The sequence below is a fragment of the Manis pentadactyla genome, chromosome 7, assembly GCF_030020395.1.
Source record: "Manis pentadactyla isolate mManPen7 chromosome 7, mManPen7.hap1, whole genome shotgun sequence".
Classification (NCBI taxonomy): Eukaryota; Metazoa; Chordata; class Mammalia; order Pholidota; family Manidae; genus Manis; species Manis pentadactyla.
The window spans coordinates 56,356,289-56,372,029 of record NC_080025.1 but is presented as its reverse complement, the minus strand read 5'-3'; the positions used below and the strand labels follow the sequence as shown (position 1 = coordinate 56,372,029).

Genomic DNA, 15,741 nt, shown 5'->3' with positions numbered 1-15,741 from the left:
CACAGGCAGAGCTAAAATCCTTGGAAATCACCTTAGCACAACAAAGAAACTTGGCTGAGGGGCTCCTAGTTAGCTTCAGGATGGGGATTTGTCTCCAGAAAGACCAAACCTCGATTAGAAGCTTGGAACTTTAGTAGGCTCCAGCCTCCAATCCTGGGGAAGGAGAGAGGGCTGGAGATTGAGCTGATTACCCATGGCAAATGATTTCATCCATGGTGCCTGTGTAATGAAGCCTCTAAAAAAAAAATCCCTAAATGACAGGATTTAGAGAGCTTCCAGATGGGTGTAAACACATTGAGGAGTGGGAGGGTGGAGTGCCCAGGGAGGGCACGGAAGCTCTGTGCCCCTCCCCATAATATATTCTCCCATGCCGCTCTTTATTTGGCTGTTCTTGAGTTGTGTTCTTAATAATAAACCTATAGGAGTGAGTGCTTCCTGAGTTCTGAGCCATTCTGGTGAATTATGGGACCTGAGGAGGGGTGGTGGTGTTAGTGGACCCCCAGAGACCAGGTTCTTGAGTTTCAATGTTACAGAAAAGAACACTGAACTCAAAAGAAAGCAAGCAGGCAGAGTTCATTAGAGACAGCTGGTACACGAGGGGGCCGACAGTAAAGTGGACGGCTCAGCTCCTCCAGGGTTGTGCAAAAGTCTTATAAAGGCAGTTTCAGAGGATGAGGGGTTTGGGAGGAATGGCACCAGGGATTCATTCATGATGTTATCTCTGTCATTTAGCTTCTGGTGGGCTAAGGCATTGTTAGCAGATGCTGACTCACTGGTCAGGGACCTCCCTTTTTGAAGTTTCTGTAAGACAAGCTGACACAAAAGAACCTTGGTAATTTCTTTCTCCCCCAAGGTAATGATTCCTCTTGTGAAAACAGGGACTGGCCATTGATCCTCGGAGGTGGTGGTTCCGGCTTAAGATTCTGGTTGGTTGATTGTTGACCATCTGGCTGACTTATAGCTTACCATAAATTCTTCATAAAAGACATTTTGGGAGCTTTTGCCTTTAATCTTCAAGCTGCAGGATGGAAATTTAGCTTAAAATGGAGTACTTCTTGCTCTTCCCTATGTTGGCCCACTTCCAGTGGGAACCCCCAATTTATAGCTGGTTGGTCAGAAGTATGGGTGGCCTGGGAATTGCAACTGGTGTCTCAAGCAGGGGCAGGCTTGTGGGACTGAGACCTATAATTTGTGGGATCTGACAGTAATTTCTGGTGCGAGTGTCAGAATCTAATTGAATTGTTGGACAGAGAGTTGGAAAAGACATGTATTTGGTGTCAGGAGGAAGAAGACCCTCACCCTGTGTCTATCACATTATACACACACACACACACACACACACACACACACACACACACATAGCACATGAAAAGATTGAGGGGCTACACACACACACACACACACACACACACACACACACACACATAGCGCATGAAAAGATTGAGGGGCTACACACACACACACACACACACACACACACACATAGCGCATGAAAAGATTGAGGGCCAAGCCCCAGAAAGAGGCAAAGTCAGTAGAGTTTTCACTTTGTTGGTCTGTCCTGCAGACTGTGACAGGTGTCTGACTACATATGCACATTGCACTGCCGTATGGAAATCTGCTTACTTTCTTGGACCAGTCTGGGTGACTAATGTATTATCCAAAAACATACATGCACAGCATAATGGGAAATCCTCAATATAGGGTTCGCTTTAAAAAATGAGGCTGTGTCCCTCACAACTGTGTAGTTACCAAACAAAACATGGAGTATAGCTTCAAGTGCAATTTCAGGTTACCTGGGAGGGATGGGGCAAGTACATTTCAGAACGAACAGGAGGCAGCTCAGATTACCTGGAGGCTTTGGTTTGAGGGCCCACCAGGCACAGAGCCTTCTACTGTTCATGCATTGCCCAGATGTTTGCCATCTCCTAATCTCTGTGCCAGGCCTCTTGGTGAACAAGACTGAAGGGCCTCATTTTCACTCATCTCTCTGTCCCCATTTCTTGGACAAATTATGTACTATGACCTTTTAACAAAGAACAACTACTTTTCATTCATTCATTTGTTCATTTATTCATTCCACTTGTGGTTGTGAAGGTATAATATAGATAGTCTTTTGGGAGATATTTAAAAGAGATATCATTTCTGCTTTCAAGGACTCTACAAGCTTGTTGGCTCATCAGTCAGCCAGTCATTCAAAGACGTGTGCTTTGAGCTGGGCAATGTGCCAGGTCAGTAAAGGGAAACAGAGAGGAGCACACAGTCCACCCCTGGAGGGCTGCAAGTCCCAGCCTGGAGGGGCCGACACGCAGTAACACCTCTGGTAGGGTACTGTGGTGGGGTTAATAGTGAGCTCTGCCTACAGTGTGGGTACAGTGCAATGCGAGCACAGAAGTGGGGTTTCCTACATTAGCTCTGTGTAAGTGGGAGATCTGCATGTGACTTTTGCTCTGGCTTTTTAGTTGGGGCTGGAGAAAAGGGTGGCTTGGGAAGAGGCACGTGGAGGGAGCCCAAGTCAGAGGGAACAGTGCAAGTGACCGTAAGGACATGCACAGCACATGGCAGTGTGCAAACTGCAAGTGCTGTACTTTGAGCAATCAACTGATTCATCAGAGGTGGTGGTAAGTGAATTTTTTTTTTGGTATCATTAATCTACAATTACATGAGGAACATTATGTTTACTAGACTCCCCCCATCACCAAGTTCCCCCCACGTACCCCATTAGAGTCACTGTCCATCAGCCAGCGTAGTAAGATCTGTAGAATCACTACTTGTCTTCTCTGTGTTGTACAGCCCTCCCCATGCCCCCCCCTACATTATGTGTGCTAATAGTAATGTTCCCCCCTTACCTCCCCTTATCCCTCCCTTCCCACCCATCCTCCCTGGTCCCTTTCCCTTTGGTAACTGTTAGTCCATTCTTGGGTTCTGTGATTCTGCTGCTGTTTTGTTCTTTCAGTTTTTTTCTTTGTTCTTATATTCACATATGAGTGAAATCATTTGATACTTGTCTTTTTCGGCCTGGCTTATTTCACTGAGCATAATACCCTCTAGCTCCATCCATGTTGTTGCAAATGGTAGGATTTGTTTTCTTCTTATGGATGAATAGTATTCCATTGTGTATATGTACCATCTCTTCTTTATCCATTCATCTACTGATGGACACTTAGGTTGCTTCTATTTCTTGGCTATTGTAAATAGTGCTGCGATAAACATAGGGGTGCATATGTCTTTTTTCAAACTGGGCTGCTACATTCTTAGGGTAAATTCCTAGGAGTGGAATTCCTGGGTCAAATGGTATTTCTATTTTGAATTTTTTGAGGAACCTCCATACTGCTTTCCACAATGGTTGAACTAATTTACATTCCGACCAGCAGTGTAGGAGGGTTCCCCTTTCTCTACAACCTCGCCAACATTTGTTGTTGTTTGTCTTTTGGATGGTGGCGATCCTTACTGGTATGAAGTGATATCTCATTGTGGTTTTAATTTGCAAATCTCTGATGATTAGCAATGTGGAGCATCTTTTCCTGTGTCTGTTGGCCATCTGAATTTCTTCTTTGAAGAAGTGTCTGTTCAGATCCTCTGCCCATTTTTTAATTGGATTATTTGCTTTTTGTTTGTTGAGGTGCATGAGCTCTTTATATATTTTGGATGTCAACCCTTTATTGGATATGTCATTTATGAATGTATTCTCCCATACTGGAGGATGCCTTTTTGTTCTATTGATGGTGTCCTTTGCTGTACAGAAGCTTTTCAGCTTGATATAGTCCCACTTGTTCATTTTTGCTTTTGTTTCCCTTGCCTGGGAAGATATGTTCATGAAGAAGTTGCTCACTCATGTTTATGTCCAAGAGATTTTTGCCTATGTTTTTTTCTAAGAGTTTTATGGTTTCATGACTTACATTCAGGTCTTGGTGAATTTTAATACAGTGAAACAAATGTGCATAAATGGCAGCAACTAAGTCGTTGTGTGGTGACAATGAACAGCTCAGAAATGGACGCCAAGAAAACGTGCCGAGGTGGAGGTATCACACATTAGAAGGAAGTTACCTTGAAGAACCAAATATGTTACCTGCCGTGTTGATCCCATTAGAAGGGCCAACTTCACTGGCCCCATACTCACAAGGGCGCCAAGTTTGGTTTAATGTTCTGCCCTCTTGAAATTCTCAATTTTTGAGAATGGGGTCTGTGTTTGCATTTTGCAGTGGGTCCTGCCATTGGTGCAGCACTCCTGCCTGTGAGGCTGGTCTCCACGGAAACAGAAAATTAGAGGGCCGAGCATTAGAAGTGAATGTCCTCATGCTTTTTGGAGAGCTGCAGCGAACACGCTGAAAGTGCCTCGGCCACATCAGCAGGACCATCTGCAGTGTGCATGTGACGCCTCAGGCTGTCCCAGACTGATGCCATTAAACATGCATTTTATTTGACAAACTCTCTCCCTCCCATTTCCTTCTCCCTACGCAACCTTTTAATTGTGATTTGGCTTCTTCTGTGGTCTTCCTGCAGGGAGGACGCTAGCTGGCCAGGCTGACTCCATATGCGATTCAGGAAGTTAGTTCCTAAACTGGCATTCTGGTAATATGCATCAGTGAGGGTCTTTAATGGGAGCCTGCCCCTGAGAGACGGGTCCCCTTCTGTCAGATTTCTGCGACAGAGGGCTGAAGTGCAGGCATGGTGATGGTGACTTCACCAAAGCAGTCAACCATAGAACAGTGGTTAAGAACAAAGGCTTTGTAGTTAGCCAGGCAATTCTGAGATCTCATATTGGTCCTGTCATACTAAAATGTGTGACCTTGGCCAAGGTTTATAACCTTGCTGTGCTCCTAGTCTTTGATCTGTCAAGTGGTGATACAACACCTATCTTTGGGTTGTGAGATTGAATGGGAAGGATACACTAGGTTGGGGTTTCTCAATCTCAGCACTACTGGTACTCTGGACCCAATGATTCTTTGTTGCGGGTTTGGGGCAGGGGGGCTGTCCTGTGTATCGTGGCATGTTTAGCAGCTTTGGCCTCCCCCTGTAGCCAGCAGCTTCCCCCTAAGCCCCTGCAGTGTGACAGTCAGAATATCTGCAGACATTGCCAAATGTCCTCTGGGGGGCAGATTTGGCCCTGGCTAAGAATCACTCACTGGCCTAGGTGTACAGAGCAGTGCTTGGAAAAAAGAAAGCTAATGTCAGTGTTTGTAGAGTAATGGAATTGAAGAACTGGTTACGATAATACCCTTCCTGCCATCCTGAGACCCCTGGAAAGACATTTGTCAGCCTTTCACCCATCCTCTGTTCTTTAAATTTCCACATCTATAGGATAAAATCTGTATGGGTTAAAGGGTAAATGTAAAAAGATCTACTTTTAAAAAACTGAAAGAAAGAGAAGTAACAAATCTTTAGATTTACAAATAAAGAAGGGGTTTCCGAGCTCAGAACCAGTGCAACTTTTGTGGTGTTTAATGTTGAGCTTAAATCATATGGGGGAATTTTCTTTTTTCTTTTTTTAATTTTGGTATCATTAATATAAAATCACATAGGCAACATTGTAGTTACTATATTCCCCTCATTATCAAGTCCCCACCACATACCCCATTACAGTCACTGTCCATCAGCATAGTAAGATGCTATAGAGTCACTGCTTGTCTTCTCTGTGCTCTACTGCCTTCCCTGTGCCCCCCAATACATTATGTGTGCTAATTGTAATGCCCCTTGTTCCCCTTCCCCCTCCCTTCCCACCCACCCTCCCCAGTCCCTTTGCCTTTGGTAACTGTTAGTCCATTTTTGGGTTCTGTGAGTTTGCTGCTGTTTTTTGTTCCTTCAGTTTTTTGCTTTGTTCTTATGCTCCACAGATGAGTGAAATCATTTGGTTCTTGTCTTTCTCTGCCTGGCTTATTTCACTGAGCATAATACCCTCTAGCTCCATCCATGTTGTTGCAAATGGTAGGATTTGTTTTCTTATGGCTGAATGATACTCCATTGTGTATATGTACCACATCTTCTTTATTCATTCATCTACTGATGGACACTTAGGTTGCTTCCATTTCTTGGCTATTGTAAATAGTGCTGCGATAAACATAGGGGTGCATATGTCTTTTTCAAACTGGGCTGCTGCATTCTTAGGGTAAATTCCTAGGAGTGAAATTCTTGGGTCAAATGGTATTTCTATTTTGAATTTTTTGACGAACCTCCATATTGTTTTCCACAATGGTTGAACTAGCTTACATTCCCACCAGCAGTGTAGGAGGGTTCTCCTTTCTCCGCATCCTCGCCAGCATTTGTAGTTCCTAGTCTTTTCTATGTTGGCCATCCTAACTGGTGTGAGGTGATATCTCACTGTAGTTTTAATATGTGAGTCTCTGATGATTAGCAATGTGGAGCATCTTTTCATGTGCCTGTTGGCCATCTGAATTTCTTCTTTGGAGAAGTGTCTGTTCAGATCCTCCACCCATTTTTCAATAGGGTTATTTGCTTTTTGGGTGTTGAGGTGTATGAGTTCTTTATATATTTTAGATGTTAACCCCTTGTCGGATATGTCATTTATGAATATATTCTTCCATACTGTAGGATGCCTTTTTGCTCCTTGATGGTGTCCTTTGCTGTACAGAAGCTTTTTAGCATGATGTAGTCCCATTTGTTCTTTTTTTATTTTGTTTTCCTTGCCCAAGGAGATGCGTTCAGGGAAAAGTTGCTCATGTTTATATTCAATAAATTTTTGCCTATGTTTTCTTCTAAGAGTTTTATGGTTTCATGACTTACATTCAGGTCTTTGATACATTTTGAGTTTACTTTTGTGTATGGGATTAGACAATAATCCAGTTTCATTCTCTTGCATGTAGCTGTCCAGTTTTGCCAACACCAACTGTTGAAGAGGCTTTCATTTCCCCATTGTATGTTTATGGCTCCTTTATTGTATGTTAATTGATCATATAGGCTTGGTTTAATATCTGGACTCTCAGTTCTGTTCCACTGGTCTATGGGTCTGTTCTTGTGCCAGTACCAAATTGTCTTGATTACTCTGGTTTTGTAGTAGAGCTTGAAATCGGATCGGGGAGCGTAATCTCCCCAGCTTTATTCTTCCTTCTCAGGATTGCTTTGGCATATGGGGGACTTTTCTTCCTTGATGTCACTACATTAAAAATAAACAAACAGGCATAATATGTAAAAGCTTTGTAATTATAGCTAAAAAGAAAAATGGATAAAATGTGAGCAATATGACTAAGTCGCACTAAGAAACTGGTGCAATCAAAAAAATCAAATGCACACATAAATTTCTCACATATAAGGACAAGGGAGGAAATATAGTCAGCTTATTAACATTTGAAAATTGTTCAAATTCAATTACTGAATTTTAAAAATTTTTAATCCTTTTTTCATCTGAATTGGCAAAGATTTTAAGTATAAACATCCAGTTCTGTTGTACAGTTTAGAGGAGTCTAATTACACATTCTTTGTAGGACAGTGGATGGGTACAATCCTTTTGGAAAGAAGCTTGTGCCTTAAAAATTGTTGTACCTTTTCGCTCTCCAAAATAACATTTGGGAATAATTCCTACAGTGTAGTCTGAAATGTAGACAAATATTTATGCATGAAGATATTTATTGCAAGGTTGTTTTATTAGAAGCCAGCTAAGTATCTGGCATAGGGGAATGAAACAACATGTACAGACTGTTTCTAATGGCCTGGGAAACTCCTACAGCATTAAATGAAAAAAAGCAGGTTTTGAAATTGCCTGTGCAATATGAACTTAATTCAGAGTAAAGTTTGGAAAAGGAATGTGGAAAATGTTAACAGTATTTGCTCCTGGAGCATTGGGTCAAGGGTGATTTATGAAAGTTACTCATAACCATATGATTAAACTCATCATTTTACAGCAGACTTAGACTTTTTGGGAGTGTCTGTTTTTTTAGGTAATTTTTTAGATCTTACACATTTCTATAGCTTGGAAATGAAGGTGAAGAGGTTAAGCTGTGTTTCTCTGAGTAAGAGAATACAACAAGCAATTGTCAATATCTTAAAGTGCAGCTTTATATTTTGATAAATTCCTTGTAAATTGCAGTGGTTTAGGGAGGCAGACAGTTTGCTGTGGATGAGGTGAGTTAATGCTTATTTTACATCATGGTCCTCTTTCTGTTCATTAATTTTTTTCAAGATAGATTTATTATAGTATGTTTCTTGATGAAAGAATCTTTAAAACGCCTGTTTTTTTCTTAATAGTATGTGCAGAAGCTTATAACCCTGATGAAGAAGAAGATGATGCAGAGTCCAGGGTATGTAATTTACTGAATAAATTAATTTTAAGTTATACTCTTGTATTGAATAAGGAAAATTATAATAGAAAAGATGTTAACAGGAGATGTAGTAGAACTGTTTTGACTGTTTTCCTTCCTAGTCTTATCTCCTAGCTTACTTCTACTTCAAGCTCTGTACAATTCCTTTTATCCAAGGATAAAAGGAAAGATGAAAATAAATATGGTTTTATTTCTTTTGCAAAAATACAGCCTGGTGATGAAAAGTGTTTTAGCTATCTTTCTTTACTGATGATGTTGTTTTTCTTAGACAGAATTTCTAGTGAAGAAAAGTACTGAGAAAAGTCTTCTGCTCTTACCAATTTATAAAGACAGAAACTGAAACAAAAACAAAAAAAATCACAGTAAATTTACCTCTTAAGTCAGTACAGCAGTTATTATTTTTTAAAATCTATGAATCTGATAGTTTGCTCAGAAACTGATTTCTTGGAGGTCTTAATGTTTTTATAAGAATTTGTCTAGTTTGGTTTGAAGCAGTTTTTAAGCTGTGTCCTTTAGCTCTATTGTTTATCTAGTAAAAAGTAAAGCTAATAATAGATTACTGTGTCTGGAAATGGAAAAGTAATAATTTACTTTTTTTTTTGAGTATATACTTTGCAAAAGTTCCTCTTTTTTATTTGGCCTTAACATAAAAAAAACCATTTCTGTAGCTCTGACAAATACTTGAATAAGAATGGGCTTTTTTAAGAATGAGTTTTAATATGAAATCTGCATCGCTAAATTCGTTACATCTTTAAGCTCCCTGAAATATATGTAAAATACAATGGTAGAAAGATCATATAACACAGAAGATCCTGAAGGAAATCCCATTTCACTCTCTTACCTGTGGGGATTCCCAGGAGCAGGGTTGTGGGAATTCATTTCGTGCTCCCAGACCTTAAATTATTTTGATAAAATCCACAAATTCCAGCCTGAAAATTATGTTGCCTTAGGATCAAGTTTTTACTAACGTATATGCTGTTACCAGTCCAGATAGTGTGAAAAACCAGACTTCCTCTATTGTATGCTTTATTTATATATCTAACAGAAGCAATAATGGGTGACTTTGAGGATTGCATGCATTCTTTCTACTTGTGTATAAAAATATATGATAAAACTTAATAATTGAGGTGTTTGATGAGCTCGTTTAACTTGTTTAGTGAACATCTAAATTAAAGAACATTTAAAAATACAGTTTGAAAGCAATATTCAGTATCTCATAGACTTGAAACTCTTAGCTCCCATTGTTCTATGTGATAAGTAAAGTGATTTGGCTGGATCACTCCAACTGATTTCCAAGTTTTTTTGGGGAGGCTGTACCAGTTAATTCATTGGCTGTGTAAAAGAACCCAATTGCACTGAAAGAAAAAGAAAAAGAGAAAATAGGAAGATTATTCAACATACACTTGGAAATCATAACAGAAGTCCAGAAAGAGTAAAACAGAACAAAACAAACCCAAGCTGGAGTTAGCAGATAGGAGCCAGCCCACCTGCAGTGTCCTTCCACAGCAACAGTACAGAACTTCAGAGCATTGTCTCTGAAAGGGACCCAGCTACCCATTGCTCTTACTCCTGTCTCTCTCAGTTTAAAATCCCAGTTTCTGTGGGGAGGGTTTCTCAGAGACACTCGACTTTGGCTAGGTGGCAAGGGCCAAGAAGTGCAGGCTTGGTTACTGAGCGCCACTTATGAATGAGGGCAGTTTCTAGAGGAGGAATCTTTGTGGGTTGGCCATTCACCTCAAGAGTTGTTGCCTGTCATATCTTCCTATATTACTTTGAATAGTTTTGGATAATTGATTTACTAAGGATCCTTTAATTATGGTAAAGTGCTTCAGGTTCTCCATTTGGTTGACTGCTCTCTCTCCTCTGAACATGTTACTTAAAAACTGTACAGTTTTTTTGTCTAACGTGTAAGTCAGATTGCTCCATAGCCCTTGGAAATGATTGTCACAGATTTCAAAATTAATTGGCTCTATGCAGATATTGGAAAATGTCAGTAAGGAAAACACAGTGTGTTTTGATAAAGCCACATTTCATTTGGATATATTTTGTATTATTTCAGAGACTAAATTAATCATCAAATCCTTAAATCTCAGACTAGTATAAATAAGCATTTATTCTTTGAGTTCAAAGAAAATTAAATACTTAAGATTGATTTTGGAAAACAACAAATCAGATTTTAGTTGGAATATGTTTAGCAATGAAAATATAACGGTTATGCACATCTAGCATGTAGAAACCAGAAGACAAGAACTGGTGAATTTAAGAGTGGAGCATTTCTTTGTTAGTCCATGAAGGTTTTTTTGGAGTGCCTTCTGCATACCTGGCTGGTGCTGGGTAGACAGTGATGAGCACACAGGGTAAGTCCCTGACTCCTTGGAGCTGAGTCTAATGGTGGAAGAAGACCACAAGCAGGTAAATTTACAACAGTCCCAAGACAGGAAGTGCTAAAACGACGGTGAAACAAATTGAGGAGTTGGAGAAGGCCTCCTTGAGGTGAGGCTGGAAGAATGAACAGGGAGAGTTTTGCCCAGGTCTGGCGTGCGTTTGGCTTGACTTGACTACGTCAGAGGGCAAGAGTTGGGAGGTTCCGAGTGAAGGCAGGTGTCATTGTGGCTGAGAGGTTAAGGTGAGAGTGGAGGAGGACTGGGTAGGGATTTAATTCTCAGTGTGATGGGCTCCATCAAGGTGGTAAGCTGGAGAATGCTGTGCTCTGATTAAAGTTTTAAAAATATGCTTACAGCTCTGTGTGAAGAGTGGATTGGACAAATAAAATATGTAGATTTTCCTTTCTTAGCAAAATAGGTACAACAGTGTTTTCCTTAAGAAATGTCTAAGTATATCTTATTTATTAGTTGGTTTTGTAACCTTTTTTTTTTTTTCCCAATCTGTATACTTTTATTTTCTTTTGTGTATTTGCATTAGCTAAGACTTTCCAGTACAATATTGTAAAGGAGTGGTAAGAGGGTGCATCCTAATTTTAGTGAGACAGCTTTAAGTTTCTCACCATTAAGTATGATGTTAGTTGTAGTTTTATAAATATTCTTTATTAAGTTAAGGAAGTTCCCTTCTATTCAGTAATTTTTTTTTTTGTTTGAGAGGGCGTATCTTATATTTATTGATCAAATGGTTGTTAACAACAATAAAATTCTGTATAGAGGACTCAATGCACAATCATTAATCAACCCCAAGCCTAATTCTCAACAGTCTCCAATCTTCTAAAGTATAATGAACAAATTCTTACATTGTGAATAAGTTCTTACATGGTGAACAGTGCAAGGGCAGTCATCACAGAAACTTTCAGTTTTGATCACACATTATGAACCATAAACAATCAGGTCAAATATGAATATTCGTTTGATTTTTATACTTGATTTATATGTGGATCCCACATTTCTCCCTTTATTATTATTATTATTATTATTATTTTTAATAAAATGCTGAAGTGATAGGTAGATGTAAGACAGGTAGAAAACTTAGTTTAGTGTTGTAAGAGAGCACATGTAGATGATCAGGTGTGTGCCTGTAGACTATGTGTTAATCCAAGCTAGACAAGGGCAACAAAACATCCACGGATGCAGAAGATTTCTCTCAAAACAGTGGGGGAGAGGTTCTAAGCCTCACCTCTGTTGATCCCCAATTTCTCACCTGATGGCCCCCCCTGCGACTGTGCCTGTCTTAGGTTGTTCCTCCCTTGAGGAATCTTACCCGTCTCTGGCTAACCAGTCATCTTCCGGGGCCATACAGGGAGATGTAAAGTTGGTCAGTGAGAGAGAAGCCATATTGTTTGAAAAGGTTAGCTTTTTACTTCTTTGCAGATTTATGCCCTGTGGCTTCTATGCCCAGCATTTGTCTTGAGGTATCTTTACCACTTGGAGGAATTATGATACTCGGTAAATTCGTTATGAGGTACGAATTCTATTTAAGGGTTGTAATTAGGAAGGAAGAAGAAAAGCTATAGAGGTAGCAAACGGAAGAAAACATGGGGAGATTGATTATTTCTTTGACATATATTCTTGTAGAGTAATTTAAGCATGTATAGGTTTTAAACTACTAATTAAATTGCACACACACATTAACATAACAGGAATACAGTTACATAACCAAAGCAGATCTATAATTACCAGCCATCTCCAGTGAGGCCAAGAAAACCAGTTAGGCATCCTAGGCATTTGTGAAAATTTGTCTATGATATGATGGATATTGTCCAACTGTACTTGAACAGTCTGAGAGAAATCAGACAAATTAAAACAGCCCATTCCTGGGGACTGTTCACATCCCATATGTTCTTTTAACAGTAGATAGTCTATAGTCGCAAGATTTTGGAGCGCTGCAACTTGCACTTCTCCTAATTCTTGATTGAGTTCCGACAGTATAGATCCAGTCATATTTGTTGTTTTACTGTATGCACAGGCCAGCTTAGATATCTCCTTCCTCATTCCAATGGCAAGTCCAGGAACCGGTGGGATGAGTGCATCTACACCTGTAGCAGTGTGTGGATCTTTGTTGGGGTTTTTTGATGATCATCTTCTGGCATGAGTCTTCCAGAGAGTGCTGATGTTGGAAGTTCTTTTTCATATCGTATCTTAGTTCATTTTCAGCGTAGCCAAATTAGGCTTTGATCCTCTGTATAAACACAAACAGACCCTTTGCCCACACTTTGATCTTCCCTTTATACCATTGTGTAGAACTCATTGGAGGTCACCACACAGGAACTGTTTTGTTTTGTTTTTTTTCTAAGAGAAAAGAATGTTATCAGAAAAGTGTACCTCCATAGCCGATCATCTGATACCCTTTAAGTGATCAAAGTTAAGGATATTTAAAGCACGCATTAATCGTTGATTTACATTTAGTTTTATCCTATCATGGAGTAATCCCCCTTTTCTTTTTTTTTCTTTTTGTTATCTTTAATCTACACTTACATGAAGAATATTCTGTTTACTAGGCTCTCCCCTATACCAGGTCCCCCCTATAAACCCCTTTACAGTCACTGTCCATCAGCATAGCTAAATGTTGTAGAATCACGTCTTGCCTTCTCTGTGTTGTACAGCCCTCCCCTTTCTCCCACCCCCCCATGCATGCTTATCTTAAGACCCCCTTCTTCCTCTCCCTCCTTATCCCTCCCTACCCACCCATCCTCCCCAGTCCCTTTCCCTTTGGTACCTGTTAGTCCATTCTTGGGTTCTGTGATTCCGCTGCTGTTTTGTTCCTTCAGTTTTTCCTTTGTTCTTATACCCCACAGATGAGTGAAATCATTTGGTATTTCTCTTTCTCTGCTTGGCTTATTTCACTGAGTATAATACCCTCCAGCTCCATCCATGTTGCTGCAAATGGTAGGATTTGCCCTCTTCTTATGGCTGAGTAGTATTCCATTGTGTATACGTACCACATCTTCTTTATCCATTCATCTATCGATGGACATTTAGGTTGTTTCCAAATCTCGGCTATTGTAAATAGTGCTGCGATAAACATAGGGGTGCACTGGTCTTTCTCAAACTTGATTGCTGCGTCCTTAGCGTAAATTCCTAGGAGTGGAATTCCTGGGTCAAATGGTAAGTCTGTTTTGAGCATTTTGACGTACCTCCATACTGCTTTCCACAATGGTTGAACTAGTTTACATTCCCACCAGCAGTGTAGGAGGGTTCCCCTTTCTCCACAGCCTCGCCAACATTTGTTGTTGTTTGTCTTTTGGATGGCAGCCATCCTTACTGGTGTGAGGTGATACCTCATTGTAGTTTTAATTTGCATTTCTCTGATAATTAGCGATGTGGAGCATCTTTTCATGTGTCTGTTGGCCATCTGTATTTCTTTTTTGGAGAACTGTCTGTTCAGTTCCTCTGCCCATTTTTTAATTGGGTTATTTGTTTTTTGTTTGTTGAGGCATGTGAGCTCTTTACATATTCTGGATGTCAAGCCTTTATCAGATCTGTCATTTTCAAATATATTCTCCCATACTGTAGGGTTCCTTTTTGTTCTATTGATGGTGTCTTTTGCTGTACAGAAGCTTTTCAGCTTAATATAGTCCCACTTGTTCATTTTTGCTGTTGTTTTCCTTGCCCAGGGAGATATGTTCAAGAAGAGGTCACTCATGTTTATGTCTAAGAGGTTTTTGCCTATGTTTTCCTCCAATAGTTTAATGGTTTCATGACTTACATTCAGTTCTTTGATCCATTTTGAGTTTACTTTTGTATATGGGGTTAGACAATGGTCCAGTTTCATTCTCCTACATGTAACTGTCCAGTTTTGCCAGCACCATCTGTTGAAGAGACTGTCATTTCGCCATTGTATGTCCATGGCTCCTTTATCAAATATTAATTGACCATATATGTCTGGGTTAATGTCTGGATTGTCTAGTCTGTTCCATTGGTCTGTGGCTCTGTTCTTGTGCCAGTACCAAATTGTCTTGATTACTATGGCTTTATAGTAGAGCTTGAAGTTGGGGAGTGAGATCCCCCCTACCTTATTCTTCTTTCTCAGGATTGCTTTGGCTATTCGGGGTCTTTGGTGTTTCCATATGAATTTTTGAATTATTTGTTCCAGTTCATTGAAGAGTGTTGCTGGTAATTTGATAGGGATTGCATCAAATATGTATATTGCTTTGGGCAGGATGGCCATTTTGACGATATTAATTCTTCCTAGCCATGAGCATGGGATGAGTTTCCATTTGTTAGTGTCCCCTTTCATTTCTCTTAAGAGTGACTTGTAGTTTTCAGAGTATAGGTCATTCACTTCTTTGGTTAGATTTATTCCTAGGTATTTTATTCTTTTTGATGCAATTGTGAATGGAATTGTTTTCCTGATTTCTCTTTCTATTGGTTCATTGTTAGTGTATAGGAAAGCTACAGATTTCTGTGTGTTAATTTTGTATCCTGCAACTTTGCTGTATTCTGATATCAGTTCTAGTAGTTTTGGGGTGGAGTCTTTAGGGTTTTTTATGTACAGTATCATGTCATCTGCAAATAGTGACAGTTTAACTTCTTCTTTACCAATCTGGATTCCTTGTATTTTTTTGTTTTGTCTGATTGCTGTGGCTAGGACCTCCAGTACTATGTTAAATAACAGTGGGGAGAGTGGGCATCCCTGTCTAGTTCCCGATCTCAGAGGAAAAGCTTTCAGCTTCTCGCTGTTCAGTATAATGTTGGTTGTGGGTTTTTCATAGATGGCCTTTATTATGTTGAGGTACTTGCCCTCTATTTCCATTTTGCTGAGAGTTTTTATCATGAATGGATGCTGAATTTTGTCAAATGCTTTTTCAGCATCTATGGAGATGATCATGTGGTTTTTGTCTTTATTTTTGTTGATGTAGTGGATGATGTTGATGGATTTTCGAATGTTGTACCATCCTTGCATCCCTGGGATGAATCCCACTTGGTCATGGTGTATGATCCTTTTGATATACTTTTGTATTCGGTTTGCTAATATTTTATTAAGTATTTTTGCATCCACATTCATCAGGGATATTGGTCTGTAATTT

The 15,741-nt window shown here is 39.8% G+C and overlaps 1 protein-coding gene across 2 annotated transcripts in view; it reads left to right on the top strand.

Annotated features, from left to right (window-relative positions):
- Positions 1–15,741, top strand: part of PRKAR2B (protein kinase cAMP-dependent type II regulatory subunit beta) — a 124,637-nt gene that overhangs the window by 64,735 nt on the left and 44,161 nt on the right. For both annotated transcript variants that reach the window (XM_036880787.2, XM_036880786.2), the window contains exon 3: positions 8,197–8,249. In XM_036880787.2, coding sequence (XP_036736682.2) covers positions 8,197–8,249 — 53 coding nt within the window. The remainder of the gene's footprint in view (positions 1–8,196; positions 8,250–15,741) is intronic.